This window comes from Indicator indicator, chromosome 3, assembly GCF_027791375.1.
Source record: "Indicator indicator isolate 239-I01 chromosome 3, UM_Iind_1.1, whole genome shotgun sequence".
Taxonomy (NCBI): Eukaryota; Metazoa; Chordata; class Aves; order Piciformes; family Indicatoridae; genus Indicator; species Indicator indicator.
The window spans coordinates 32,691,466-32,705,819 of NC_072012.1; the positions used below are offsets into that span (position 1 = coordinate 32,691,466).

General features: G+C 40.9%; 1 protein-coding gene across 1 annotated transcript in view; it reads right to left on the bottom strand.

Annotated features, from left to right (window-relative positions):
* KCND2 (potassium voltage-gated channel subfamily D member 2) overlaps positions 1-11,235 on the bottom strand; it is a 260,718-nt gene extending 249,483 nt beyond the window's left edge. Inside the window, exon 1 of the mRNA XM_054399587.1 lies at positions 10,121-11,235. Within this exon, the coding sequence (XP_054255562.1) occupies positions 10,121-11,235 (1,115 nt within the window). The remainder of the gene's footprint in view (positions 1-10,120) is intronic.
* Between the last annotated feature and the right edge of the window lie 3,119 nt (positions 11,236-14,354).

Sequence of the window (14,354 nt, forward strand, 5' to 3'; positions counted from 1 at the left end):
AAAACCTCATTCCTCTCTCTCGCTCCCACAGCTAGGTTTTTATCTTACACGTGTGCATGGCTGTACAAAGGTGTCTGTATTTTAAAATCATTTGTAGTGCATGCCAGACACAGCTAGTCAGCATCATCTGCAGTCTGCAGCTGTGTCTGTCCCCAGAGAAAGAGAGAGGCTGTCACAGCTCTGCCAGTATGGGGAGAGGCTGAAATGGGCTCATAGCATGTCTAGCAACATTGCTTCTCCCATGAACAATTTAAAGCATTAAATTTCAAAGTTTGGACCTTGGAAGGGAAGAAACTGTAGGTTAAACGAACAATAACGGTTGCAGTTTTTCAGCAGGTACTACTGTTGCAATGATCTGGCTGACATGGGGTGAAGGGAGAGAGGTGCCAGAAGTATCACGTGGTCCAGGAAGGATAGCACAGTAATATTACATGTCTTTTTTTAAGGAGATTCCTTTACAACATTTACTTCTAAATCTCAGCACCTTTTGACACAGACTATGTTGAGACAAGCAAATCAGATAAAACTTGAGATTTCCTTTCCCTTGGAAAATGATTAATACTGAGCTTGTCAAATCTTTAAGCCAGTCAATGAGTAGATTTGCTTTAAACTATCTATCTATGGGGAAGCTTCAATTTGTGCTTTTTTGAAGTTTTCCATCCTGGTGCCAAAAAGGTAAATGTTATGTAAATTCTCAATCACTGTAGAGTCTACAAAGCAAATATTAAAAGTGTAATTTTATACAAATACATGTCAAATAAACACTAGAAATAGCTGTGTCTGCAATTTACCTAGCTCTTACTAGATTTATGGGAATAGGTGTATATACTATGTTTATCCAGTTCTGCCTGTCCCTTGTCCTTGATATCCATGTCTCAACGTGGCTTTGACCAACTGATGTAAACAAATGCATCAATAACTGAAGCCACAAAGAAGCTTAGAAAAGCTAAAAATCCTCAGTTCTACACGTGATACGAGATACTGCAGTATTTAAATTACAAAGCTGCTGTTAAAAATAATTGTTATGAAAGACTTTTTACTGTGCTTTCAACAGAAAGGCCACAAGTCTTAACCTGGTATTTGCCAACAACTAAGTGATTAGATATCCTAAACCAAAAAAGTATATACCCCCTTCACACTCACATTTGGAAAGCATCTTCCACATCTCTGCTTTTCATTCCTCTGTGGGAAGTAAGAGAGTTTGGGGACCAGCATGTTGCAGGTGTAATCCACCATGTCAAAGAGCATCAATTTTGTTCCTAAGCAACCCCGCACAGTGCAGTGGTTGCTGTCCATAGCTGATAAGGATGCTAGGGAATCCTTAACTGGCTGCAAGCAGAAGAGATGAAAGTTGCAGAATCTGAAAGTAAGGCCACTAACGCAGAAATAAAATTCCATTTTGGGGTAATAAAAAGGGGAAATGAACAGTAACAATGAAAAGTTAAGGATCCCATTACATAGGCTCTCATACAGAACACTCTTGGTTCATCCTGCTGAAAGAAGGTGTGAGTGAGGATGCAGCAGACACTTTCTGACTGTGAGCTATTACACCATGTTAAATTACATCCTTCATCACCTCACAGTCTGACTCTCAGCCATTTACAAGGAATGCCTGGATGGCCAAGCTTGCAAGTGATAACTTGAAAGACCATATCAGCCAAAATGTTTTGAGAATAGGATAAGCCAGTACAAGGCAGAAAAAGCCCATGTTTCTGGATGGACATTTGAAGAAAGTTGAGGCTTGGCTTAAAAAAAAAATTGTTTCAGAATAATAATTAATCAAAATGTGTTAATATATGATTGTAAAATTATATACGTACCTTTAGAGAGTTTCAAGGTTATTATTTTTGTTACCAAGGGTGATTTAAAACTCTTGTGGAATATACTTTCTCTAATTTACCAAGGTATTTAGACTAATTAAATAAACTCCTAGAAGTTTATGTTGTCTGTTATACCATAAGAAGTTTTATAGATCAAAGGAAACTGAGTCTCCAGTAATCAGCCAAATTTATTTATGCAGATACATATAACATTTTTTTTAATATTCATATTATGTTATACTAGAATTTTATTGGGAAAAGTATATAAATGTTCTTAATTGGGTTTCTACTTCCTATGCTTATCTTATGAAGCTTTAGTGCAAGTTATAATACAAACCTGAGCTAGACAGCATCTGGTTAAGAGTAAACTCACAAATCACAATGTCTTCTCAAGGAGAAAGAACTGTGATACAAGAGGCTTACCTCCAAACAGTAACTTCTTATACAAAGAATCACAAAAAAACAGGGTGATGTTTTATAGATGTCCCATTTAGGAACAGAGATTAAGGTAAAAGTCAACTACAGAGCAATAGAGCATGTTTATAAAGCTCATATTACTGAAAACAAAAAAAAAAAAAAAGAGAAAAAGAAAATGAAAATGCAAGCAAAGTACTACTTAATCTTCCCACTTAAGTCTACAAACAATATTTAAAAAATAAATAAAAATCAAGAGACAAAATTAAACTATTTTTCAGTAAACCAGGGAAGAGGGTGAATTTGCAGTGGTCAAAATCGAGAATTACAGTTTACCTTTTCTTACCATACATCATCATCATTTTAACAAATATTCTGTGTAGAAGCTAAATATGAGTCCTACTGAAACCAATAAAGCCTTAGGCTGATTGTTTCTTGGAAAAAATGTAATCTCCCACCTTACACTGTTTAATAATTTTGTACCTGGTTTCTAAAAACAGTTTCAGTAATTTAACAACATCTGCATGTCATAACTCACTCTTACATATCTTTTCATGCAGAACTCTTGGTTTAAAAAGTGCAGAGACAAAAAATTAGGATAAAAAACTATTTTTTCCCTTGGATGCTTTACATTCATCTCTCATTGATATTATTTTCTTTTTTTCAATCAAACTATTTATTTCACTTTCCTAAGAATACCATACACAACCCACTCTATCTCCTTCTACAGTGAATATAGGGTACATTGTATTCCAACTGCATGCTTTTAAGATCCACTTGTAAGATGCGTTTGGTTCTGACAGGAGTTGGACATACTCAGAGTATCAACACCATGCTCTACAATCCTAGCAGTTATTCTGGTGCACATAAGACTGTATTTTCTAAGGTGACTAGGTACCTAGTTTCCCAGCTTAATTCCCAGCTTTCCACTCTTCTCCTTTGTGTTTCTGAGCACCTAAGCCTCTTTTGAGAATTCAAGCTGGGTGCCTATCTGCATCTCCAGATACCTAAATGCCTTTAAAAATCTTCCCTGCAGTGTTCACCTCCTACAAACTAATAAACCCAGGAGATCTCTGTGTCTCTAAGACTTGGCTTTACTGCTAAGCCAACCAGATCAAAGAAACCAGTAACATGGATGAAAATGAAAACCAAGGATGAAATGCAAAGTAGTACACCTAAATACATTAAGTATGCAAAATCTGACTTTGTTCATATTAGTTAATATTTTTGTAGGTTTTTAGGCAACCTATTATTTTCTATAACAGTGCAGGACTAATTAAGTACATTTACACAGTGGATCCAAAGGCTTGCACTGAAAGGATGGAGACCTGCAGACAAGTAAGCAACAATACTGTGAAGTGGGATATAAAAAAGGAAACCGTTTTTCTAGATACACAGAGTGTAATTGCTTATAAGAGTAATATCTTTGCATCTTTAGTATTTACACTGATGGCAGTCTTGCAATGTTTTATTAGCTTTTGTAAATGCACTTAACTGCTAGAATCTGAACTGACAGTAGAAAGACCTCAGTAGTAATGACTGGGTACATTGAGATATGCCTTCTAATAATGCATAAGTTGTGTCTATGCTGGTGTGAGAAAAAGAGTGCAGTCTCATTTCAATTGCAATAGAGCTGAATCTTGATTTTTTTTTTTTTTAGTAAAGCTAAAATATTGTAGGAATGACTGGTTACAGGATCTTCATATGTGCTGAGTACATATTTGTATCCAGTATTTTTCTACTGAACACTTACACCTGTTGCAGTCAGGTACGATAGTCAAAAGATCTCAATTCACACTTATCCAAGTCTATGATCTTTGTGTACTTGAGTGAAATTTTTTGTTTGGGCCAAAACAAAAGCTATAAATTTTCCTACATAACATGGGGACTATAAAATATAACCAGAGGGACAGGAAGATCAAAATAATATGCTTCAGAAAAAGGAATTATAAAATTAAGAAACAGTGGTAGAATTTAGGCTACTAATTGTGATACGGGTCAAAATCCAAGCATGGTAATTATTACAGTTCCAGGAAAGGTAGCACAAAGCTGTCTATGATTTGAAAAACCTTTCCTCCACTGCATGAGCAATGCAGAAAAAAAAAAATCTTTTAAAGACTATATAAAAATCTGTACTCTCATCTATTGCTCAAAAAAATGATAGGTACAGAAATATACAGAAAGTTTTCCATCACTGTCAGCTCTGTTGTCAGGTAACTGAAGAAACGTGAATCTAAACTTTGTTTCTGTATTTCTAATTTATATTTCCTTTTTTGAACAATCTATCCACTTAACATCTGCTGAATCAGATCCTTCTCTTATCGGCTTACCATGATGCAAATTATGAACTGCTGCCAGTGGACTAGAATGGTGTAAAAATCAAATAAGAGGAGTAGTTCATTAGACTTTCTTTCAAGTGTCTGAAAAGTTAATGGTTACCCTGAAGCTGCAAGATGTTCTCAACTTATTTTGGATAATCGTTTTATTTCTGAAGAATGTATAAGTTCCTACATTCAGAAATACAGTTTTCATTTCCAGATTTTCTTTGCACAGTAGCAGTATTTCCAATGCTACATTCACAGATTTGTACAGCTTTTATATTGCAAATTTTTCTTCTTAGAGACACAATGATGTGAGTCAAGTATAGATTGTCATCACTCACACTGAACTTCTTGAGTTCGATCACTTAAGGATTTTACTGAAATCACAATATTCACTGAGGATTAGTTGAATGATAGGCCACAAATAATAGATCAGGCACCAGTCATAATTGCTCTCTGAGTTGATTTGTTCTGCTGTACCAAATCAGCATATTTCTTTGCTACGATCTGGCCCACAGCAATCTCACCATTCTTACTGTTCATTCACAATAACAACAAAGAAACAAAATTCCATCTGTTTCAACTAAAGGAGCAGAAAGATCGTTTTGTTAAGCATCACCTTCATGCTCTTCATAAGTGAAGTAAGAAAATTCATGCTGAAGAAAAATGAGTGACCTAGGCTAACTCCTGTTCCTCTAAGAGATCATCAGGATTCTTTTGAACAGAAAAGCTGGTTCCTAGTGCAACTAAATAATGATATGACTTCTGTTTCCTGTCAAGCCAACAAGAGCCCAATGAAGTTTGACTAATCCTTTTATTAGACAACATTTTTTTTTCTTTTTAAATGCCTTCAACTTGACCCTTACTTTTCAGTATTTCAAATTGTCCCTGAAGCCCTTTTTGAGTATCTAGTACTGTGCTTTTAAGATGATTACACTATACTTTGTCCCTTCTCTGTTACATAGTATTCTCACTCAGGCTAAATGTCTCTGCTGTGAAGAGAAAACAGATTGAGACATCAAACACATTTGTAAAATACAAAATTCACTAGGCTGTATACAAGAATACAAACCCAGAAAAATTCAGTTTGAAACAAGGTTGAAAATACTACACAAAATGAATGAATGAGCCAATATGTACAAGATACAGAAATAATACTCCAAGTTTGCTAATCTTTACCTCTGTAATATTCATCATAACAGTATTTTCAAACTTTTATTTACATTGTTCAAAACCCAAAGATTTCTAGTTTTGTGTTCTCTTACCAGATTTTAATGAACTCATTTTTTTTTAATAAAAATTTTGAAGAGATGGATGTTTTCCAAATACTATGCAGAGACCATAATAAACTAAAGATACTCACAATGGTCCAAAAAGGAAAACAAGATAATTTGTATGGCGTTTGGGAAAAAAAGTGATGCTGCCAAAATTTTGTGATGTTTGTAAGGAAAAAAATCTATCAAATAAATGTCAGGAAAAAACCTTGTTACAAGGAAAGTTCAGGTCAAATGAATGACAATGATGATGAATGAAAGATTTGATCTAGTGGTGAAGAATAAATGAGGAATCTGGAACAAAGAAAGAGAAAAAAATAAAGCCAGAAGAGCCCTCATACAAACATCGAACTTGTCCTGAACAAGGGAGGAAACGTGCTAAGCCATCAGACAAATCCCCAAACAGAAAGACTATGAAAAGTGGTAGTTTGAAAGAAAAGTGAAGAAAACAAATAGATAGGATATGTACACAGGGATGCAATAAAAATGGGAAAGGAGTGAAAATGAGAGACATTAGAATGTGCAGGAAAATTAAATCCATCACCCTATTCCCTTCTTCATTGTTAGAAGTTTTCTGCTGTCACCTGTTTGATTATAAAGTCTTCAGGGAATTTCATTTATTTTAGATGGGATTTCTCACACACTATATTAAAAAGTAATGAAAAATAATAGTTGCTTTATCTTTTCTGAAGACAACTCTAGTCATGTCTGACTTGACAAAGCCATCCAATGTAAAGCTTATAAATACAGAAGTTTAGTATAGCAGTGAGATTGCCTTAGAACACAGAATAGCACTGTGTTCCTCATTCAAAGTATAATGTCTTCATAAAACATAACACGAGAGCTCTGCTCAGCTTAGGAACAGACACTACCCTTACACCTTACCAGCTACTCCAGGTCATTTGGTGGCTCCTGACAGGGCAGAAGGAAGGTAATAAGATTATCATGTTTTAAGGTGACAGCAGAAAATCACATAACTGTCCCATTATGGGTGTAGATGTTCACAAGCCCCCATGTAAGTCTACCAATCTCAGTTCAATAAACCTGAGCTTTCTTTTCTGCCACGTTTTACACTAGCTTAGTTTTTGACCATAATGCCCCTATCTCCTATGCTTTTCACTCTTAACTTGAATATCCATACACTGCTTTGTGATGTCTTTCAGTCTTCTTCTCTTGGCCCTTGTCCTTGGTCCCTACTTTACTTTTGTTACAATTAATATTGATAAAAGACTAATTTGAAATTTTAAACCAGACAGCTGTTTCTAGCAGAGTGCACTCTGGTTCAGACTTCTTTTTCTCTCTCTTTAAATATTTTTTGTCACTCTCTCTCTTCCTTTCCCTCCCTTCTTCTCTTTCTTTCATTTCTTTCATATAACATCTCTTATGTACAACTATGTACTACTTGAGTTGAGCAGTCCACAATAGTTAATAGCTGGGATATCCTTGGAGGCCAAAAGTAAGTAATATTTGAAGTCACTGGCACCACAGAAAAATGTAATCCATGTTTTTTAAAGATACTTTAATTGTTCAGCAGTCATGCAGAACTGAGAAATACAGCTCTTCTTCCAAGGTAGTAACTCATCAAATTGCAAAGGTCGCATACTCGATAACCTTACTATTGAGCAAAATATGAGAATGATGCCAAGACTCAAAACCTCAACTTTATGCTAATCTGTTGTTCAGTATTAGTGCTTGTACATTTTGGTAATAGTTCATATTATCTGCTGTCTACTACTGTCATTTAAAACACAGATACACCACCTAGCTTTTGTGTTAAAAGACAGAGGCTTTTCATATAGAGTCAATTTATATAAACCTAAATCAGCTAAAGCTAAAACTAAAAATCAAATGAAAAAGCTGTATTAATAAACAGATGACAAGCTTTAGCACAGAGCAAAAGTAGCAATATTAATTACAATCAGCTTCCACTGACCCTTATTGCTTTTCCTTGTAATTTCGTTCTCTTTTTTGCGTAATTGCTCCACCAACTGAAAAGAGTTCTAAGCTTTTATGTTAATTCAATTTAAAAGATTCATATATATTTAGCATATAAACACAATTCTTCTATGGTTATCATGAAAGAACATAGTCTATCTAAATGCACTGATTAAAGATTTCCCAGAAATTTGTGGTCAGTCATATCTGCCCTTATAATCATACCAGAACTTCTGAGGGTGAAACTTTGGATCTCTGTACAACATGACCAAACTTTCTCTGTGCAGACTACTTCAAATAACAAGTCAAGCATAATTATTTTTAACCTTTTTTTTTTTTAATGAAGTTCAAATCTCAGTACTTGAGAAGATTTTACTCAGAATAATACCTCAAAATCTGCTAAGAATAATACTTGTATCTTTTTTCTTTTTTTTTTTCTCGTGAAAGAAACAAGCAAATCATATCTATACCAAATCCATACCAGATCTCCATCATGATCAATTGCAAACTGGCCATAAAAATGAAGGCAAAATTATGTTCAGTACCATGGACAAGTACTGCCCAAGCAGACTGTAACACTGAAAAAACACTCAGCCCCCCCATCTTTTGTTACAAAAAGCATAGACCCATTCCTGCTTTTTTATAATAAGATTATACATTCTAAATATTGGTGAATTCTTAACACCTAATTTGTTGGAATCATCACAGTTCTAATTAAATGTAAGCGGCAAAAATCAGCATCAGAAAATACAGGACTATAGAACTTGTTAGCATGTATAACTGCTTCCTTCTGCTAACTTGTCCCTTCAGTTTGTCACTATCAGAAGAAAATAAAACCAAAAAGAAAAATCAGGAACCTAAAAAGCAGATTAAAATCCCCAAAGCTCTTGTCAGTCCGTTTTAGCATAACTTGCCCTCACAATTTGTATGAAATATTTACAATGCACTATATTTATCTGCATTTGTTATATCATGCTGAAGATAAAAGCCCTGTATAAAAAATGGTGGCATAAGACAGTCCCCTTATCCTTTTCAGTATTTCATATGTGCATTTCCAAACTAAATTACAATTGAATATAATAAATCAACTTTTTCATGATAGTTTGATAGTGCAGTTCCATTTTGTTAAATTTAAAAGTTATACATTTTTTCATAAATCTCAACAGTCCCAACAAGATGTGCCAAAATGTTTGACTAATAAAATTATGGGCTTTGTCACCATTAAAGTAAAAAGTTTGTCTGTTAGTATATGTAATTATTGAATGACTAGACAATTTCTATGGAATCAGCAAATGTTCAGTTTCATAAATGATCCTCTACAACTCAAAATTAAGAATAGGACAAGAAGTTGTCTTCTCAAATTAGTCAGCCTTCTAAATCCCTGTTATAATTACAGACAAATGCATTTTGCAACTTGGTGCTCAGAATCAGCTGATACTATTTGACTCTGGTGTCAGAGACTTTATAAAACAATGTCATCTCCCATCTTTCCACTAAACTGTGTGGGATTCTACTGTCAACAATGGCATTTTCTTAATTCCTAATTCTCTGTAAGAATTTATATTGCCACTATAATTATATTTTAAGACACATGCTTCACCTGTCATATGTCTCACACATCCTCAGATCGTTTTCCAGAGTCTGACACCAGATAGTGTAGCTTGACACTTGTCATTTACAAGCTGCAGGTCCATGAAAATCAAAAGAAATTTATCCAATGTCTTAAATAAAATCAGGAGTACTTTTGGAGAAGACTAAGGTATCTACACCTGTTTTATTTTCATGAAAACAAATCCCTTTGTAATACCAAACTAAATATGTAAGTCTACATCAATATATCACTTTAAACAAAATGGCAGATCCACATATTTTTATGCATGATCAAATTAAAAGGTCACACTTGGGTTCTCCTCATAATTATCACTGCTTTAGCAATACTGTAACAAGCAATACATCATTAAAAATTACACTAAACACATTATTAAAAACCCACTTGATAACACAGATATTCATAAAATATTCCAATTTCACTATCCAAAAGCAAATAAAATATTAGACAAAACTTCAAAGAACCCAAAGAGTTTCAAGGGGGGATCATTTCATTTTGTTGTTTGCATTTTCAGTTTATCTGCTGGTTTGGGTCTTGTGCTATTTTAACTTCAGCAACACCTTTAACTCACTTGCATGTGTAAAATGTTTAGAAAGAAGTGATGAGTCGTATTCACAAAGTTCTGTAACAAAAACTTACTTTTGTATTTTTTCCTATCAACATTTTTTTTTTTAATCTGAGTATGTTCCATTCATGCCAGTACACTTGTTGAAATGTTGGCTGTAACCAAACACCAGCTGCACTTACCCCAGTGTTGTCATGGTGACAATGGTGTACCAGAAGGCTGCAGGGATGCTGGTGAACTTGCTGGCTGATGAACCTTTCTCTGCATAGTACATGACTGTGGCAAAGATTATGATGGCCATAGTGAGTGAGAAGAGAAGGAAGCCTAACTCCGAGGCACAACTTTTTAGGGTATAGCCCAGGATGCGCAGCCCCTGTGAGTGGCGTGAAAACTTAAAGATCCTGAAGACACGAAAGACTCGTAGTGTCACAAAAGCCCCACTGACATCCTCATTATCTGTCATCACCAGGCCAATGTAATACGGCATGATGGCAACCACATCAATGATACTCATGACACTGCGCACAAATTTGTAGCGACTAGGGGCCGCCAGCAGACGTAAGAGATACTCAACTGTGAAGATCATGACACAGGCAGTATCCAGACAGAAGAAAGCCACAGCATAACGCTCTCCACAGGGCAGCTCTTTGATGCGACCCGGGCTTACCCCGCAGGGCACTGTCTCCACCACATTGGCAATAACAGAGACAGCAATGAAGAAACCAGTGACATAGTAGAAGACCAGAGCCAGTGTACTCGTGTGTGGGTTTTCAAAGGCCCGCCACATCCTCTGCCGAGCTGTCATCGAAGGCAGGGAGCTCTCAGTTGCATGATCCTGATCAGCATCATCCTGCAGGCGCTCAGCGTTCTCACGCCGACGATCCTTGTACTCCTCATAACAGCAGTCGCCAATGATTTCAGGGATGATGCCAAAGAAGGCCAGTTCCTCATCATAAGCTGAGATGCACTCCTGGCGGGGATAATGAAGCTTCCCAGTACGGTAGAAGTTGAGGATGTGGCGGAAAATGTCAGGGTCCCGATCAAAAAAGTACTGCTGTGTCTCAGGGTGGTAGAAGAAATCCCGTTCCGAACTGCCCAACAGAGTGTCGGGGTAGCGCTCTAATGTGTCCAGCCATGTCTGGAACTGGATACCACTCACATTCAGCACAATCAGAGAGTCCTGGCTTCTCTTCCTCTCCTGCCGTGGAGCAGCTGGCATGGGACCTGTGGCCACTGGCATCCATCCTATGGCTGCTGCCCTGGCGAAGGGTAACCAAGCTGCTACACCTGCCGCCATGGTCCCAAACACGTACTACAGCTAAAGGAGTCAATCTAGAGACAGCTCTGGTCCAGCCACTAAAATAGAGAAGAAAAAGAAAAACACTCATACATTTTCAAGGCAACCAAATCCCTGAACATTGTTGTAATTTCCAGTACTAGCAAAAAATCTTGTTTCCTTTTTGTTTTCTCCCCTTTTTCATCCCAGAATATCCTTTCCAGGGGCTAGTTAGCCAGTTAGGACGATAAATCTAGGCACTTGGAAATCATCACATTCAAAGCAGCTACTCTAGCACCCAGATCCGTTGGATACAAGGTCCATGCGAGGCCCCTGGATGGAAGCAATGGTCCACAAAGCACGAACCCCAGGAGCTGGCCGTTAGCTCTGGTGCAGCGGTGCAGCCACCTGGAAGGAGATTTTCTTCCACGCGCGATGCAGTCGGTCCCACCGCCCCTCCTCCGCTGCGCTCCGTTCCCCGCCCGCTGCCAGAGCCGGGCCGCGGTCGCCAGCGGAGCCCTTCCCAGGCGGGCTGCAGCGGGGCCGCCCGGCGCCGCCGCCCGTTCGCCGTGACGGGGCGGAGGCGATGGGCCGGGCGGGTCTCTACTCCCTCCGCAGCTGCAGCCCTGGAGTAGCAGCAGGACGAATCCTCTCCCTGACCTTGATCGCCGTTTCGGGGACTCCTCCTGACCCCGGCTCAGGGCCGGGGGAGCCGGTGGGGCAGGGGGAGGAGCTCCGGGAGGCAGCATTAAACTTTAAGGCAAGTTTTCCGCCTAGGAAATGCGTTAAAGGGCAGAGGGGCGCCGGGGAAGGGGTGCCGGGAGGGGGGAGCACCTCAGAGAAAGGAAGCGGGCGGAGGGGAGTCTCCCTGGGACGGGACATCGGGTCACGGACCAGGGCTCCCCAGAAGGAGGAGAGCGGGATCGGGCAAAGCCTCGGGGGCTGTGGCGGTGGTAGGAGCGGAGGCTTTGGATGCACCGAAGGTGGGATGCCTGGAGCATCCTCGAGAGCGCCCGAGCGGGCGACGAAGGGCGAAGCCGGGGAAGGCTGGCAGTGGAGTGGGTCAGCAGAGTAGGGGCTCCCTGGCGACGGGGAAGGCCGGGGCGGGCGGGGGTCCCCGAGACGGGCGCGGGGCTGGGGCGCGGGGTTCTGTAATAGGTCGGCGGTAGACCATCCCTACCCCCCGCTCTGCTTCCTTCAGCTAGCCCCTTCCCTTGGCTCTGCTCTCGCATCCCTCTGGACGTGCCTAGCCTGCGGCACCTACCTGTGAAAGTCTGACGAGCGCGCTCAGTTGCATAGAGACTTTTGGAAATACGGGCTCTGGCGCTAGACCTCCGCGCCCCGCCGGGAACGGCGGGCAAGTAGTTGTTCCTGAGAAAGCTTGATCGCATCCAAAGGGACATCGATAATAAGGCTTTCCCCCACCCCCCCTCCGCCACCACCGAGCGCCAAGCAACAAGTTCAAGGGGTGGGTGGGGGGAAAAAAACCAACGTAATCGCGCCTGACAACTCGGCGGAGCACGTCTTTTCGGGGCGCGGATCCTGCGGCGCGGGACTGCCGTCAGCCGCGGCTGCGGCCGCTGCCCCTGTCGCGGGGCTGCCGCGGGCTGCGGTCGGCAGTGGCGAGGCCGTGCCGCGGCCAGGGCTCCCCCCCGCCTCCCCGTGCTTCCCGCTGCCTCCCCCGCGGCGGGCGGGCCATGCTGCCCTGCCGCGCCGCCGCCCGCGGACTAGGGGCGCAGGGGCGGGCGGCGGCGGAGCAGAGTACGAGGCGGGCAGAGGAGGACATCGTTCCGCGGGCGGAACAAAGGGGCTGCGGGCGGCTGCGCCGGCGGCAGCAGGGCAAGCGGGGAGCGCCTGTGTGTGTGCCTGTGTCTGTGTGTGCGGGTGTGTGCCTCTGCGAGGCCGGGATCGAGCGGTCCAACCTCTCCGCTGGCAGCGCCGCACAGACCCTCCGGAGTTAGCGGTGTTGCGGGTAGGGATCGGGCGCCAGAGATGGCTTAGATGAGGCATCTAGGGAATTTCTCGGGAGCGCTGTCTTCTTTCAGGGGAAAGGAGGACGATTTACTGGGGGGCGGGGGGCAGTGTAGGGGGTATGAAATGCGTGGGAGTGAAGTGTGGTGATGCTCCTCTCAACGCGCCCCGAGCCACTCCGGAGTTCTCCCTGCAATATCCAAATAGCTCTTACCAGCTTTGGGAAGGGCGAAAGAGCTGGGACGGGTATGGGAGCCTTTTCCTCCTCCTCTCCTTTCCGCTCCCGGGCAAAGCCGTCCCCCCTTTTCCCGTCGCTAGATGGCGTGTGGATGACGGGAAGTGAGCTCCGCGCCGGGGTGCCACCGAGGGGCCCCCGGCACCCTGCCGCCCGCTGGGCCGCGCCCGGGCCCGCCCCGCTCCTGCCCGCTGCGGGGGAGCTGGTGGCTCCAAGGCTCCTGCGGTTGGAACGGGTGCATAATTCCTCGAGCTCTGCCGGCCGCTACAATACATACGAGGAACTGTTTGTATTTTTTAATTAAGACTCTGAAAGCACTCGCTGTCTTCATCACAGAGCTCGCAGCAAGATAGCAGAAGGTATTCCTAAAGCACGTTTGTTTCATTTTATAGGAGGCTTCCAAAGGAAACACAGAGTATATAGGATCCTTAATATTTGAAGATCTTCTGTCCAAACCTCCCATTCCAATAACCTATTTATGCCAAAGTAACTCGAAACAAAAGTAAACCAAATATATACTGTAGTTTGAGAGTTTACTCTTCTCTGTATTTTAATAATATGCTCAACTTCATTATATATATGTTCTCTTTAAGTTCCCATGAAAAAGAGGAACACTCAGTACTGTAGTCTCTAATCTGTTCCTACAAGAGATACCTGAAAGCATGGACTGAAAAGGTTTCAAAATGTTTATTTGTTTAAACATGCCAGACTTAGGAAAGCTTGTGATGATGAACAGTAACTTATGTCATGTGAAATAAAATACTTCATAAAATAAAATATGCGTTCAGTGGTTTTACAGAAGTTACTTGTTAATTGTTTTGTTGTGTTTGGGTCACTTTGCTTTGTTTTGTTTTGTTTTGTTTTTTCCCTAGATCAAATGTTGAGTACATTATATCATAGAACCATGGGATCATCTAGATTGGAAAATACCTTT